Source organism: Sebastes fasciatus, chromosome 10 (assembly GCF_043250625.1).
Source record: "Sebastes fasciatus isolate fSebFas1 chromosome 10, fSebFas1.pri, whole genome shotgun sequence".
Taxonomy (NCBI): Eukaryota; Metazoa; Chordata; class Actinopteri; order Perciformes; family Sebastidae; genus Sebastes; species Sebastes fasciatus.
This window is the reverse complement of record NC_133804.1, coordinates 26,177,847-26,194,161: the sequence shown is the minus strand read 5'-3', so window position 1 is coordinate 26,194,161 and position 16,315 is coordinate 26,177,847. Positions and strand designations below refer to the sequence as shown.

General features: G+C 37.8%; 1 protein-coding gene and 1 long non-coding RNA gene across 3 annotated transcripts in view; one reads left to right on the top strand and one right to left on the bottom strand.

Annotated features, from left to right (window-relative positions):
- The first annotated feature begins 205 nt into the window (after nt 1-205).
- aga (aspartylglucosaminidase) lies at nt 206-16,294 on the top strand. 2 transcript variants are annotated; one of them, XM_074649191.1, is made up of 9 exons: nt 206-531; nt 5,237-5,390; nt 7,791-7,903; nt 9,024-9,136; nt 11,581-11,689; nt 12,422-12,497; nt 12,901-13,008; nt 14,425-14,558; nt 15,837-16,294. In XM_074649191.1, the coding sequence occupies exons 1-9, from the start codon at nt 396-398 to the stop codon at nt 15,935-15,937; spliced, it is 1,044 nt and encodes a 347-aa protein (XP_074505292.1). In that variant the 5' UTR covers nt 206-395; the 3' UTR covers nt 15,938-16,294. The 2 variants fall into 2 exon arrangements, with proteins under 2 accessions (XP_074505292.1, XP_074505293.1); XM_074649192.1 differs by lacking the exon at nt 15,837-16,294 and having other exon boundaries at nt 14,301-14,437.
- LOC141775628 (uncharacterized) overlaps nt 15,643-16,315 on the bottom strand; it is a 112,449-nt gene continuing 111,776 nt past the window's right edge. The window contains exon 2 of the long non-coding RNA XR_012595638.1: nt 15,643-16,292. This is a non-coding gene — a long non-coding RNA (uncharacterized LOC141775628). The remainder of the gene's footprint in view (nt 16,293-16,315) is intronic.

Here is a 16,315-nt window from a genome sequence, read left to right as displayed (position 1 = left end):
CTGTCAGTCAGGGTGCAAATCAAATTAAGGCAAGCTTAAAAAAGAATAAGATAAAATAAAGTAAAATTAAATTAAATAGGTAGATAGATAGAAGTAAAAGAATGATGGATGAAAAGATGGTGTTTTAAAAGAGAATGATGGATAAAAAAGGATGATGTGATCTATTTGTACTGTCCCTTTAAATAAGAACCCGCCCACTAAGCATGTGACACAACAAGGAAGTTTACAATGTAACGTTACATTAAACTAAAGTGTAGCGACTTCTCTTTTAAAACATGTAACAACCTGCTTTGTTTGGGCAGATTGCAGGGATATTACTGCATATATACTCACAGTGGCGTGAAACAAATAGCAATAAATAGGAAATAACGTAATAAGTCTTCTGTGTGGGTGTAATGTTCATGCAGCTCAGGAACAACATGTATATATCGCTCCTGATTTCTACTTTAACTGTTGTGTTTCCACTCGGACATTCATCATCACTACCTCTGGTTATCAACACGTGGCCATTCAAGAATGCAACTGCTGCAGGTAGGACGCACTGTAACGTTGCTTAATGCATGTTTAGAGGCTATAAAGGGAATTGTTTCAGAAGTTTCATTCAGTCTAAGAGTTCAGTCATGTGACATTGTGGCCAAGATCTGCAGACAAACACACACACACAACTATAATGCCACAAGACATGTTTCTATTTATTTGTGTAGGTTGCTTAACCTTACTGTTGTCCTCGGGTCAAATTTGACCCGTTTTCAAACTTCATCATATCATAAATGATATCATAAAAAAACAATTACCTGATATTTTCAGGTGGAATTTCATTCATTCATTCATTCATTCTCACTGTGCAATATAATTTTCCACTTGTGCAACTTTGTTAATAGTCTGTTTATTGTCAATACTGTATATATTGCTCCTATTTTTATACTTCCTTCTATTTAAATGGTTCATGTTTTGTTACACTTTGTATAGCTCTTTTTTACTGTGTTAGCTGATGCATCTTGTTTTTTTTATCTCCTTTGCTGCTGTACACTGCAAATTTCCCCACTGCGGGACTAATAAAGGAATATCTTATCTTATCTTATATTAAATATTGGGTTTCTTTCATCTTTTTGTCCCAACATAACATGGATGAAAGTAATTCATAATTTCTGGGGGGTTTTTCTTACTCAAAAATGAGGTATAATTTCATGTAAATGAGGTTTATTGACCATAAATTACAAAAACAAAGTGTAAAATTTGTGGTAATGAGTTGGAATGAAGTTAGCTAAAAAAGGTGTCATTATGTGCTGCCATTGGAAATGTTTTATATTATAATATTTATAATATTCTCACTAAACTTTGACATATATCCATCAACATGATGTTCCTCTGATACTAACTATAGTCAAAATAATTAATAATTCCTGCCTCTTTTTTTTTTTACTAAAAAATTAGGTTTTATTTCATGTAAATGAGGTTTATTGACCATAAATTACAAAAAAAGTGAAAAAGTTGTGGTACTGAGTCGGAACGAAGTTGGCTAGAAAGGTGTAACATAGAATTAGGTGATAATTTATAGTGTATGCTTCATAAACCGTCAAACCAGACCAAAAATTGCAAGGTCAACCGGAAGACAATAGGAGGGTTAATTTTTTTTTTTTATTGTTTTGAACACTTCTGTATATCCCTATAGGCGTTTAATAAGTCACTGGACAGATCAGTTACATGGATAATGTAGTGCATGCAGTATAGGCTTACTATTCTACAATATACTGTACTTTATACTGTGTTGTACTGTACTATTCTGCAGATATAGCCTACTGCACTCCATACTGTACTGTACTGTGTATACTTTAGGCCTACTTTCACTTTCAATTTGAGGATGTGTTGTGGTTAACCACACTGTAAAGATACATATATTAACCACAGTACAATATGCTGGCATGGAAAGGTTAACATCAAACCATTGTGACAGAGCATTAGTGACCTTTGTCATTAGACTTTGATCCTGAGATATCTGGTTTCCTATTTGTATTAGACCAGAACAGGCCAGATCTGGGATTTACGGGAAAAACAGAAGGGGATTAATCATTACCTTAATTAAGGGAGGGTGTGTGTTATGTTGTTTTGATATACTGATGTACTCGGAAATACGAATCAGTTTTGTGTTGACTGCTGAAACGCAAAGGCTCAGATCTTTTTATGCAAATAAAGGGTCTTTTGCATGTTCACCAACCTTCCTCTCCTGAGTCTGATTTTTGACCGACAGATGAAAACAGTTGTTTTGGTCACCAGATGAATTGCTAAGTACCTGGGAAAAAACAAACTTAAATGGTCTCAAAATATTCTGTATTTTTTATGAGGGAGATTCTCACAGTGCTGGTTATTGAGCCTCACAGTCAAACTACAAATATATTGTTTAAGCCATTTCATAAGGATGTAAACATACTGTACCGGGTGCAGTTATTTGACTTAGCAGAGAAAGCATTACGAGGTGAGGCATGACATTTGAAAGAGAAGCAGAGGTTGAATATCATCTGCCCTCCTGCTGACAGTCTGATATGACTTGTTATCATTCCAGGATATTCTCTGCTTTATGAAATGCATCTGCTTTAACTTATTAAATAACAACTATGTGTCTAACCATCTTGTTATTGGTGTAACACTGAGATTTTACAGTAGGATAACCGTCTCAGAAAATATCACAGTATCACGGTATTACACTATTATTATTATTATTGTGCGGGACAGCAGAGCCAGACTGCTCCTGTCTGTACATTAAACTCACACGCACTCACGTCAGTTTTTTTTCCAATACAGCAGCTATAAGCAAATGATAAGTAAATGTACACAGTATGATAACCGTCAACTTTCATAACGCGGTATTATTGCTATAACCCTACTTGTTAATTGCAGAGCAGTAGCTGTCATTTTATAAATGAATTAAGTAGCACCGAGTCATAGCTGTGCACACCGTGTGTCATTTCGCCAACTATAAATGTATTATTTGTTATAATCGATTAATTGTTTCAGTCATTTATCAGTTAAATACATCAGCCGTTCTCTGGTTCCAGCTTCTGCTTGTCTCTGTCATATGCGATGGTTAATGGAATCTCTTTGGGTTTGGGACTGTTGGTTGAAAAATAAATATTAAAGACATTTCCTTTAGCTTTAGTAAATAGTGAAGGGCATTCTTATAGGTCAACTGATTTATCAATTAATAAAAAAAAAATTAAAAAAAATATCCGCAGATTAATTGATAATTAAAATAATTGAAATGTTTATTTTTGTCTAATTTTATTGTTTATTTATGACTGCAAGATCGAACCCTAAGAGCAATTTTCCCATCATGAAAGGAGACAGTTTGATCCCCTGGCAGGCTCCATAACCAGCATTTTCAGGATTTCCCCCTCTACACTATTTTAAAGTGCTTTTTCGCTGTATCCGTGTGACTCCACAACAGCTTAACTGCAAGTATGTAAGACCATCAGAGTCGAAGATGGGGATAGGAAATGGGCAGAAACCGCTAGGTTTCATATAACTGCTATTGCCAGGTCTGCCCTAACTCTATTTGATTTCCTTCAGGATGATACATTGGACATGTTCAAATTGAAACGGAAAATATTTCAGCGTTGCTTGTGACTTATCTGTCAAGTGGACATCCACCAGGTGCACGGCTCGACACGGGAAAAAGAAACGGCGTTCAAAACATCTCAATCAAAACCTGCAGGTGATTAAATTTAACTCGAAAAATCTCCCCATTTGATAGATGGATACCCTTTAATTTATCAGATGTACGTCACCTATTTCCCCCTGAGGTGGGTATGAAAATGAAAAATGCTATCTGTTCTGTGGGAGGATATTTAAAAGTGTAGTCTGTGAGCTCCCTACTATTGATCTGCCCATGCAGATCTCTTTTCCTTAGGGGGCTTACAGAAGCAGCTGAGAATAGCAGGCTAATCTCCTCTTCCATTCTGCTGCATTTTCTAAGTGAAAGGGATTGTTATTAAAAAAAAAAAGAATTATATCCCCAGACAAGAGCTCTTACCATAGATGGTAGACAGAATTTATAGATGGATAAATCATAAATGATAAGAGGAGGAATTTGTGGTATAGTATCCTGCTGAACACAGTGTGATGGTCTGAGAATTTAGTGGCAAGCTGCTGACAGTGCTACCAGTTGGTATTTTGATCCCCCATGGGCACTTGGGGGATCAGTGACCAAATGCTTGTCAGCTCACATTCCCTGTTTATTAGGAAACCATTGTACTGGTCATCTCATGCATCATCGTCATTATGCATATACATTTATTCCTATTTACATTCAGCTTATTAATTCGCAATTACTGTCTACCACAAGTTCATATTACTTATTAACATGTTATATTTTATTCCTATATTTTAGCTTGCATTATTTTATGTCTTAGATTCTCATTTAGTATTTTCTTGTGTGATTTTTGTTTTATAATACACAGCTAGCCGGTCATAGAGAGATGGGGCACGCTCTTGCATCGCCCTGAATGGGGTTTATTTCACAACAATGCCGCTTATTACACGGCTACTTACTTAAGAAATCAATAATTTGACGCAATAATGGTCCTCCAGAGTCCGACATCAGAACTGGGCCCATAGCAACGGTCTGTTATCCATAGCAACTGTCTGCTATAAAGAAACAAAAGACTGTAGAACGCTATAATTGACCAATCAGAATAGAGTATTCAACAAAGTCGCGTATTAAGCATATTTAATTAACATTGTTGGATGGAGCTTGAGACTCAAGATTTGTATAACTTGTTAACTAATAAGACATCTGCACCTTTAGCTCATCTGCTCAGATATTTAAACTGGACAAATAGATTCAATTAATTTCATTACATATTTAACATAATCTAAAATCACAATCCCCAAGAAAGCATGGGTGAGTTGGGAGATTATTGTTGTTCAGTATTTATAGGATAAGGAAACACCACTTGTATATAACCTGTTACACACAACCAAAGCAAGCAAAATGTGTTTTGTGGTATCAGATTATTTGACATTAGTTGTCAAAATTGCGTTAAAACAAAATGTATATTTTGTCACAGTAAAGTTTCCTCAGAACAGGACACAAACTTTCTTTGGTTTGGTGGAAGACAACAGCATTGCAAAAGATTCACCATACTATAAAGTGTCTGGTGGACAGTGCTTACTTCCTATCCTGGGTATAATGTCTTGTAGTATATTGTATAATGGATGTTTTGCTGTGTTTATACTGTAGCATGGAGTGCCCTGCAGTCCGGTGGCTCAGTGTTGGATGCAGTGGAGCAGGGCTGTGCCCGCTGTGAAACGGAACAGTGTGATGGCAGTGTTGGCTATGGCGGGAGCCCAGATGAGACTGGAGAGACCACGCTGGATGCCATGATCATGAACGGGTAAACCGAGGATATAAAACTGCACTTTTAGGAAATGGCATGGTAAAGAATATTTGCAATGCAGCATAAAGAAGCAGTTGATTTAAGCAGAAGAGAATATTTGCATAGGCTATTGGAATTCAACAGCTGTTTTGTTTCTATCCAGCTGCCATTTGTGCATCCTAAAAGCAGCTCTGTTACAGTGCAAGCCCAGTTTTATCTTTACAAATCTTATGTTTCGATGAAAGCTTTAATCTCCAGCAATGCCGTCGTTCTGAATTCCCTAAAACTTTGAAAAAATAAACAAGATATAACTGTAAATGCACAGAAATGACCTATATTTAATTAAAAATGTCCACTCTAATAAGACATCTGCATGACCTGCATATTGTGTCACTGTCACAATTTGTGCTGGTGCTGTCTATGCATCGTTAACATTTACAACAATAACTGGTTGACCTTTTCCAGCCAGCCTTTCTTTAATAAAGCACTAATTCAGATTCTCATTAGGATCTGAAAGCCTGTCAGTTATTAAGTCCTAAACTACAAACATTTACACACTGGGAAGTTATTGTGGGAGGCAAATGTCAGCTCACGACGACGACGACAGACAAAAGGCAAGCAGTCTGTTATTACTCTATGGAATGTTCCTTCCATTTTGCAGGAAAAATTACTTTTTTTGGTTCATGAATACATTGTGGGAAGAGGATAGTCTCCCACGCACTATCCAATATAGCTGCATAAGAAATACATTGGCTATCACCAGCAGACATATTGTATATTTTAACTGAGCACAATAATTGAAAACACCTGTACAGTTTAATGCAATCCAATAGAACATCCCTGCAATAAATAGGAGCTAAATTTAAAGTATAATGTTACATTTTTGATATTGTATCTGGGGGAATTTGAACTCTACGGCAAGAGGAGACTTTAGTTGTGGTGCATTAATATTAGAAACGCCTCTATGATGCAATTAATTTCATCACCACAACAAAGTTTAACAGATGTAGTATTTATCACAGAGCATTTCTAGTAACTTGCATCACACTGTAAAGGGGGTTTCTGTTTTTCTGTATACTTATCTAATTCTTACATATCAGATATTGGGTACTATGATTTTAGCCTGAGTAGCATTTTATGGGCTTGACTCATTGTGCTAATCAGTTAATCTCAACCACAATATGCAGGAGTTACAAATACTAAATAGAAATACACGTTAACTTGAGGAGCTGCGTCAGAGACATACAGCTGTTGTTGCAGTTTATACTAGTCACCAATACTGGTTTGCTGCCTCTTTAAAGGTCCCGTATTGTAAAAAGTGAGATTTCCATGTCTTTTATATTATAAAGAAGGTTTAAGTGCTATATAAATACTGTGAAAGTATCGAAACACTCAATACACAGAGAAATACACACAGCCCGTATTCAGAAACTGTACGTTTGAAAAAAGCCGCCAGGATTTCCGTGATTTTGTGATGTCACAAATGTACAATATTTAGACCATTTCACAGTTTTAAACATAAACATTCTAAGTGTGCCCCAGTTTATTTACGTTTGCAGTGTATGTGAATGACATCAGCTGACAGGAAAAACATGGACCCAAACTGTTGCCTAGCAACGCAATTCCGTTGCAATTCCTTTGCAATTCCGTTGAAATGCACGAAAACAGAGAGTAAATACAGGCATATTCAGGCAGACAGTATGAGGAAAATAAAGTTTTTTTTTTTTTAACATTACAGCATGTAAACTTGTTCGAGTAGAAACACAATATACAAGTATGAAACTGAAAATGGGCACGATATGGGACCTTTAAAGGTTCCCTGTGGAGTTTTCTTGTAAACAAACAAAAGTGCAGTTTATATTCAGTGTTACCAAAATGTGTGTCTTTGAGGTCTAACAAATGTGATGAATGCATGTCCTTCCTCATAAAACATTTGCAAAACAGATTTTTCTTAAAGTCGAGATGAAATGAAAAATGCCTTTTTTAACTCTTTTAGATCACATCCTCGTCATATTGTGCACCTATTTAGCAATTTATGCATAAAAATAAATAAATACATACAAAAAATCAATTTCTTCATCATTTTATATCAAAATCCAATTATCTTTTCTTCCTGTAAAACAAAATACGTGTGCTTACGTAAGCTAGCACCGACCAATTTCAACCAATAATATCATGACATCCATCCATCAATGAATCTGCAACGACGAGGGATGTGTGTGTGTGGAGGCTCCGTATCTACATTCTAAGCCCGCCCACTTTTTTAGCGGTCCAATCAAATGCGAAGGATTTTATTTAAAACCCTCTTGTAACTACAGCGCCAGGTGTAACAACTCCACAGGTTACCTTTAAACATATACTACTTGTGTCCACTAAACCAGTAGACATGATTGTTTTCTGTGTATTCTCTGTGAGCAGGGATACAATGGAGGTGGGTGCAGTTGCTGACCTGAGAAGAATCAAGAATGCCATTGGAGTGGCGAGAGCTGTGATGGAGCACACTGACCACACACTGCTAGTGGGAGAGTCAGGTATGAGTGGATTTATGTCCACATAAGCAAAAAAAAAAAAGCATGTTTAATGTTGGAAGGGATGATATATGTTTTGAAGTGGGGTTGTATGAGGTACATATCCATAGTCAGTGTATTACTTACAGTAGATGGCGGTCGGTGACGCCCCCAGTTTGGAGCACGGAAGCAAAGCAATTAAATGTACTGCTGTGGACGGAGGCAGCAGTAAAATGAATTTTAGCCACCTAAAAGAAAGTCCCACCTAAAACAATCTATATTGGTTTAAGTGTACATTATATGTAGAATATTTTCCTATGGGGAATTGAACTGAAAGTGAAATCTGTACTTTTCATTCATGTTTTGTTGTGGTAAAAGTATTCTAAATATATCGTACACTTGAATATATATATTGATTTTTTTAGGTGGGCCTTTGGCTAAAATACGTTTTGCTGCCGGCCCCGTCCACAGTAGTACATTGCTTTGGTTCCATACGTTAACTCCTGTCTGCTTCCCCACTTCAAAACACCTGAACTACCCCTTTAAATCCAGTCACATATTTACACAACATAGGCCTACTGTGTGTAAATTAAATGTACTGACCAACAAACACACATGTTTAAAGGAGACACCTTAGTGTTTGAAACTGCATGAGTTGATTGCAACACTTGAATAAGCTATGATCCCTGGTTCATTAACATTAGCAGTTAGCGATGAATGTGTGGCCTTCGTTTTTTTCATGAGAGCAGTAAATGAATAGAGGAGCAGGAGGAGCACAACTCTGCAAGTATTTTAAAGGAAGTTGAAGGCCAATATTAAAACGTTTTATTCCACTGTGATAAGTGACTTGTAAACTAAATAATACAGCAAATATTTCCAGAAAACAGTGAGATTCAACTCATTAAATCAAATAGTCTTCTTAATTGAAACATCATTGTTATGGGAACGGTAAGGTCACTGCTGTTTCAAAACTGTAGCGATGTAAGACTTGTCCTCCCTCACATGCCAAAGCTACAAGCCTAAAATGAGATTAGATTGCCTCCAGCCCCTCCTTTGTTTGTGACCCTTTGTTTCCTTATAACCCAAGGTCAGCGTGGACCTGAATGTGTAACTTGACCTGAAAGTATTGCTTCTCTCTTTATAGCTTCTGTGTTTGCTCAAAACATGGGCTTCGTCGCAGAAGACCTGACTACCAACAATTCTGTGAATATTTTCTCACAGTGGCTGAAGGGCAACTGCCAACCTAATTATCGAAAGGTGCGTGTGTGTATTAGAGAGTGTGTTTTTCCTCACTTGTATGGGCTACAGGCGCGCTGCTTCTAAAAGATTGATAATAAGCAGAAAAACTGACAGGCATACTAAAGAAGTTCATAAAAAAGTCAGCTTTTGTGGTGGAGGTGATGCCCTACAGCGACGGGTTGTTTCTATTCTTTTAAAACGAACCTGTTCACTTCCTCAGTAACGCCTCAAAATCTTCAGAATAAGATTTCTTTCTTTTTTTTCCTTTTAAGAGAGCAGATATTGTTCCAGAGAGAGTGCGGTGCCCTATTGATCAAATTTACACTTGGGGCTGTCCAGTTCAAGGACCTCCACTAATGGCCACTGAGCTGCTTCACTACAGAACTTAGGAGTTCAGTACCTTGTTGAAGGTCAACTCGACAGTGGTTGAGAAAGAGACAAAGCTTAAAAGTTCCACCACTCAACTACTGCCCAACGGTTCATGCCTATAAATCACTTTATTTAGACACAAAAAGAGGAGAGAGTACTGAGTGTTGGTTTATGTATGCATTCAATACTTCCACAACTCTCTTTTTTTTGTGTAAAATTTCAGATTGCTGCGGAGGTCACAGGAGAGCAACTGTATCTACATTTTGTATAACTAAAGACTGAGAATTTTTTCAAGAGTTTTACCTTCACCATCATGAAATGGAATATTATAGACTTTGCTTTATGAATAATGCACAGGCACTTTCATAAACCAGACTAGTTGATCTCAACTTTGGTTTATTAATGGCACGATGGGAGCCTTGTAAAAAAGGTAATGCTGATACAGATACAACATTCTATATGAAAAGACCTTTGTTTTAACATTTAAGTTTACCTTTTTCTGGCCCGTGTTTTCTTCACCTGAACTCAAAATTTGACATTTTCTAGCAGACTTCCACTTACATGTAACATCAAAGGAGCAGAATGAACTTTTCACACCTCCCTGCAGGTCAAGCTGGTACATCAGTCACTCACAAGAGCAGAGAAGACACCTTGAGGTAGAGAGACAGGGAAACCTTTTCTCAAAGTACACTACCCTCAGGTATACTAGGTTGTCGGTCTCAATAAAACATGGGATTTGAGTGCTGAAGGACACGTTTTGGCTGCAGCAGGAATTTAAACTCGGATGTCTTGTTCATTTAAAGCCAGGGGTGGTAATCTTAAGAAACTAGCACAAGTGCACTGGATTTGATTCTACCAAAAATAGCCCGGTGTTGCCAACTCTTTTCCATTGAAAGTAGCTAGCAGCACTAGCTCCTAAAGTCGCTAAATCTAGTGAGAACGTCGGCAACACTGACAGCCCGTTGTGTCAGGACTCCCAAAGCCACTCCCCCAAAACTATCATAATGAACGTAAACGACGAACATGACTATTGTTACTTAGCTGTCAAGCCACCAGGCTATGGAAGACTCTGGTGATGCACAATGAGTGCGCGCAGGTAGGGCAGACCAACCCGGTACCACTTCCATCTCGTCAAATACCGCCAATTGGCCAGCGCCGATTGGCCAGCGCCCCTCGGCATCGGAAACCGACACACAGAGGCACCCTTTGACGACAGTATGTGACGAACCAGGCTTTCAACAAACTCAAATGTAAATCAACCTGCGGCATTAATCGACGGTTGGAGCAAGTGACGTAGTATTGATAGCATGAGAGTCCACTCAGGAAGACTTTCAACAAGGAGACAGGTTTTCAAGTAACGTTGACTTCTTTTGTCACGTCAGTCGTTAGTGACGTGACTTGTTATCGTCACTATTGTGAGTCATGTGAGTCGCTAGTCACATGACTCGTTAGTCAGTAATGTCAACCACGACCGTTTCCTAAGTGGTTGTGTTGCCTAAACCTAACTTCTAACTGTGAAAACGGAAGTTTATTTTGAAAGGACACTATGCATGTAACAAGCGTATACTGACACGGCGTCCCTGGTTCGTCCAAAAGTAACCCAGTGCGTCACTCTCCGATGCCGAGGGGCACTGACCAAGCGGTGGTTTTTGACGAGTTGGGAGTGAGAATGTGTTGGACATAAAGGCAGGTAGGCCGGGCTTTTTACAGTCCTGAAGCCACAGACACCTGTTTTTTTTTTCATTTATTTTTTGTCAAAGAATTTGATTTATTGATTGCTGTCGAGATGTACTTAGAATTTCAACAAATATAACAAAAATGTTTCTGAAGAAGATTACCAACTCCAGCTTTAATGACTCAGTCACTGGAAATAAAATACTAGAGAGAGTCCAAACCGAACAAGACTCCCTACTGTTTATTATTAGGTGCCAAACCACTTGGTGACAACAGTGCTGATGGTTTTTTATTTCATTACACGACAGCAAATCAAATGGCTGCAATTTACCACACGCCTTGTGTGCTATTACAATGACTAAGTCCAAGGATTTTTGCAGTTATGCAAACAGTGATGATGTTTTCTTTCCTGTCAAAAGAATGTGTTTCCAGATCCTTCCAAGTCCTGCGGACCCTACAAGCCCGCGGCGACAGTGAGACAGAACATTAGGGGACAGCATGCTAATGCGCGCTCCCATGACACCATAGGTAGGTTTTATCTGTTAGCACAGAATGTGAAGTGAAGCCAGCTTTCCTCAGGCATTTTATACAGTTTAGTATTTAAGTACTTCATTGAAACTAGACATGGATGAGAGAGTTTAGCAGCATAATGTGACAAAAAGGAACACAAACAGGCCTACTGAAGTAGAGGATAGTAGGGAACAATTCAGTTTTAAGGTCTTTAATTTTTATATCTGTCCAAAGAAATTCCAGTTTTAAAGGGGATATATCATGCTTATTTTAAGGTTCATACTTTTGGGGGATTTATTTGGGGTTTCTACTGGAACATCTCTACATGCTTTAATGTTCATAAAACACATTATTTTTCTCATACTGTCTGTCTGAATATACCTGTAATCACCCTCTGTCTGAAACGCTCCGTTTTAGCGCCTGTCTCTTTAAGACCCCTCCCGAAAAATGTATGTGCACAAGCACTGAAAAAGTTTTTTTTGATTTGTCCCCTTTAAAAAAAGTGATGATTAATTATTGCTTCACAAATTGTATTTTTACCTGCCCCATTTTTAATGTGGTCTGAGCTAGACCAATGTGCTGATCAGGGCACCTGGAAGGAGTCGCTAGGAATGTATTATTATGCTCTCAAAACCCTTCAGGTTTAAGTTTTAAGCGCTACCTCACACAAGGGCTTTAAATGACTTTAGCTGCTAGGATACCCCGGTGATGGCTGACATTTCAATACCATGTCTTTTGTTTTTGCACCAGGGATGATTGTTCTCGATCAAGACGGTCATATGGCTGCTGGTACATCGACCAATGGACTAACTCACAAAGTTCCAGGGTATGTAGATTAGTGTCATAATCTATATTGTGTTTTAGCATGCTTTTTTACAATTTTACTACCTTTTTAAATCAGTTCTAATCAGTAAATATATGGGAGCTTTGGATTGAGCTACTTAATAGAACAATAATGATGAAGATTCATTTTTCTTCTGTTTGACAAGTTTCAGTTTGGTTGAAAGGTTTCATAATAAATTGCAATACTAAAACAAAATTATGCTGCAAATCTGAGTGTTACAGTGCAGTTATTTGGTGGCCATGTGTAACATTTTCAAAAGAGACAGAAGCATAGACTATTTTATGGATTATAATAAAAAAAATAGAGTTAAACATTTTTATTTTTTTTGTCTGTACATGTTCGCATCGTTGTTTGTTTAAACCCTGGTCATATTCCCATCCTGCAGTCGCGTTGGGGACTCTCCCATCGTTGGAGCGGGGGCATATGCGGATAGCTCAGCTGGTGGTGCTGCCGCTACCGGAGATGGAGACCTCATGATGCGCTTTCTGCCAAGGTACCCCATTGTTCGCTCTGGTTTCCTCCCCAGTTCAAAATATATGTGAAAATAGCGTCCTATCATAACTAGTCATCCATCAGAATTTCTCTAACAGTGTTGCATTTAAAAACCCATGAGACAATTTGACTGGATCACAACTCCTCCATGCACCCTAACCAGGGTTTATTGGAACTTTTTTGAATAATAGGACATGGCTTTTTCCTTGACAGGCGAATTGTGTTTCAGAGAATATTGACATCTGTGACACTTGTAGTTTTTAAGCAGACAATTTCTGGTGTGAACCTCCTGCTGCAAGTGCAACAATAGTATTATAAAGAGTGGAGGCATGACTACATTGCCCCAAAACTGTCATATGTACATTGCACGAAAAGAGGCGATATATTTTTTAGGAGACTAAAGCTGCTGTTTGTTTCCAGGCTGTGAGAATATGGCAGTCTCAGAAGGGTTATTTTTGTAAGATTTATTTATCCAGGATAGTTTGGGGAGTACACATAGGCTACTGTTTTTTGTTTTTTTTTCTCCAAGTTGCACTCAGTTTTGCATTCATAGTCACACACAACCACACCTGAGGGCTGCCTATTTCAATCATAGTTTTCTGAGTCACTTCCTGGAACGATTGGGGGTTGCGTTTTTTTCAAGAAGACCTTGCGACTAGTGTGGACTAAAGTGTGTTTATCATTCATTCTCCATGCCACACACATTTTTTTGTAAGCATGGTTACAAGCCTTCCTGGGGACTCAACTGTCAAAATGTAGCAGTAACACATCACCAGCAATACGCCGTTTTAAAAATACATCTGTCATGCTGGTCCAAAAATCCTGAATCTTCTCTTTAACGAGTTTTAGGAGATACATTTAAAATGTAAGGTACCTCAAATTTTTTTTTGATTTTACTCAAACTAATTAGCTTGCTATGTTGTGTGGAAAATAACACCTAACATGGTGCATCTCCTGTCAGAAGTAGTCACTGAGGAATAAGGTTGCTACACATTTTCCACTTTAAAATCCCAAACTTTTACAGAAGTCAATTTTAGGAAATTGCAACGTGCCACTCATTGTTTTTTATACAATTGACCCCAGGTTAATGGAGTTAATGGTACCCATAGTGTCTGTGTAAAGAAAGTAATTTGCATCATGCTGATGGTAAATTACTACAATTTCTCCCCATTTGCTGATTTTACACACTTGGGAACACCTAAAAAGTAGTGTGACGACTCTCTTGCACGCCACGGAGTGAGGCTGGAAGCATTACTTTTTTAATCATATTTAATCTGTGTTTCTTGACATCAGATTTGTTTGCATCAGATTTATCCCCGCCATAATCGCAAGCACATCCCCATCATCATCCTGGTTGGTGGCCCTGACAGCACTTGTTAGCTCGTCTCATGAGTACTGCGTGTAATCCTGCCAACAGTTACTTGGCCGTGGAGCTGATGAGGGCTGGGGCAGATCCCTCGGCAGCCTGCAAGACGGCCATCTCCAGAATCAAGAGGCATTACTCAGAGTTCTTTGGAGCCATCATCTGTGCTAACACAACAGGCCATTATGGTGAGTGTTAAGGTTCACAAATACAGACTGTTCAGATACTGCCAAATGTACTAAAAGACACACACACACAGATGTGGACAAGCAGATGCAGACACATTGATAAGGGCAGTCTTTTTTTTTCTTTTTTAAATTGCATCTGCTTTCAATTTGTATAAATAATTCAGAAAGCGTGTACAAATTTCATAACAAAGAATTTATTCAAAACATGTACAAGACAGTCAGTTGTAAATTAGTTTTGAATAGATAAAATATCTGTATGAAAAATAAAACGGGTTGCTGTAATCTCAACAGCTTCCTGTTTCTTTTTAAATGATCATCATTAAAATATTACTGATTACCGAGTTTACACATGCTGTTAGGATGTCGGCATTTTTGAAGCTTTAAAATGGGCTTAATCTAAAATGTTTAATGTTGAAAAGTTATCTAAACTTCCATTACCCAATTATTGAACTAATTATATATACACACACAATTAATTGAATTGTCTTGCATCGCCTTGCTACAGTAATATAAGCGGACATATCATGAAAAACATTGTTTGTGTTTGATATTTGAGTATCTGGAGTGCCTACCAACCCTTTCACAAAATGTGAAATAAGACAACCCAGTCATTTTTTTGTGGGCTGCCTAGATCAGAAAACGTGATTCAACAACCTGTTCACATTTGGCTCCCCTTCCTATGTCACATGCAGACTCATTAGAATATACCGCCCACAGCTTGAGAACTACCTTTACAAAGGTGCGCCACATTTTTCTCACAAGCCAATCAGAGCAGACTGGGCTTTTTCAGGAAGGTGGGGCTTAAAAAGACAGGGGCTTAAACAGAGCATTTCATACAGAGGGTTAATACAGATACATTCAGACAGACAGTATGAGAAAAATAATGTTTTTGGAACATAAAAGCATGAAAACATGTTCTAGTAGAAACCCCAAATAAACCCCGAAAAGTATGAACCTGAAAATAAGCATGATATGTCCCCATTAACATTGAAATTAGGCCATTTAACATTGACTCTGATGACTGGCACATTGACAGTGAGCATGAGAACCTGTTTGGCTGTAAAAGGAAAAATCAAACATGATGCAATTTTGTGATATTTGAATTTATTTTCACAGCTGTGTTCATAGGTCTGTGTAATACAGGGGATGCATATTTGTATGACAGATCTGTACACAGATCACATTTTAATACCAGTATTAAATTGGGCCTTAATGAAAATAGAGTACACTTTTTGCTTCACCTGTAGCGTCTGATTTCTCTCTCTTTAATCTCCTAAGGTGCGGCCTGTAACAAAAACGGTGGCTTAACCCAGTTCCACTACATGGTGTCAAACTCGGAGTCAAACTCGCCTGTCCTGAAATCTGTGGACTGCTTTTAAATGGTGTATGATTGTATGTGTCTCTTTTATATAGTTAAATGAATTAACGCTCTCTGTACTGTATTTTTATGCTGATGATTTCGATTTTAATTCATAATTAAAATGTTATTTAAAAAAAATGTCACAGGACATTTGAATTGTTTCTGCTTTTACTTGTTTATATTATTTATTCATTCATCTGTTCTCGTGATAACTTTGAAACATACATCTTTTAAAGATGGACATTGATGGGACATGATACAAATCAAGTAAGGGATAATGTACAGCGAGCCGGACATTGTTGTGAAATAAACCCCGACAGGGCGATGCGGCACTTACATTACCCTGAAGGGGTTTATTTCATAACAATGACCCGCTAGCTGTACATTATCCCTGTAC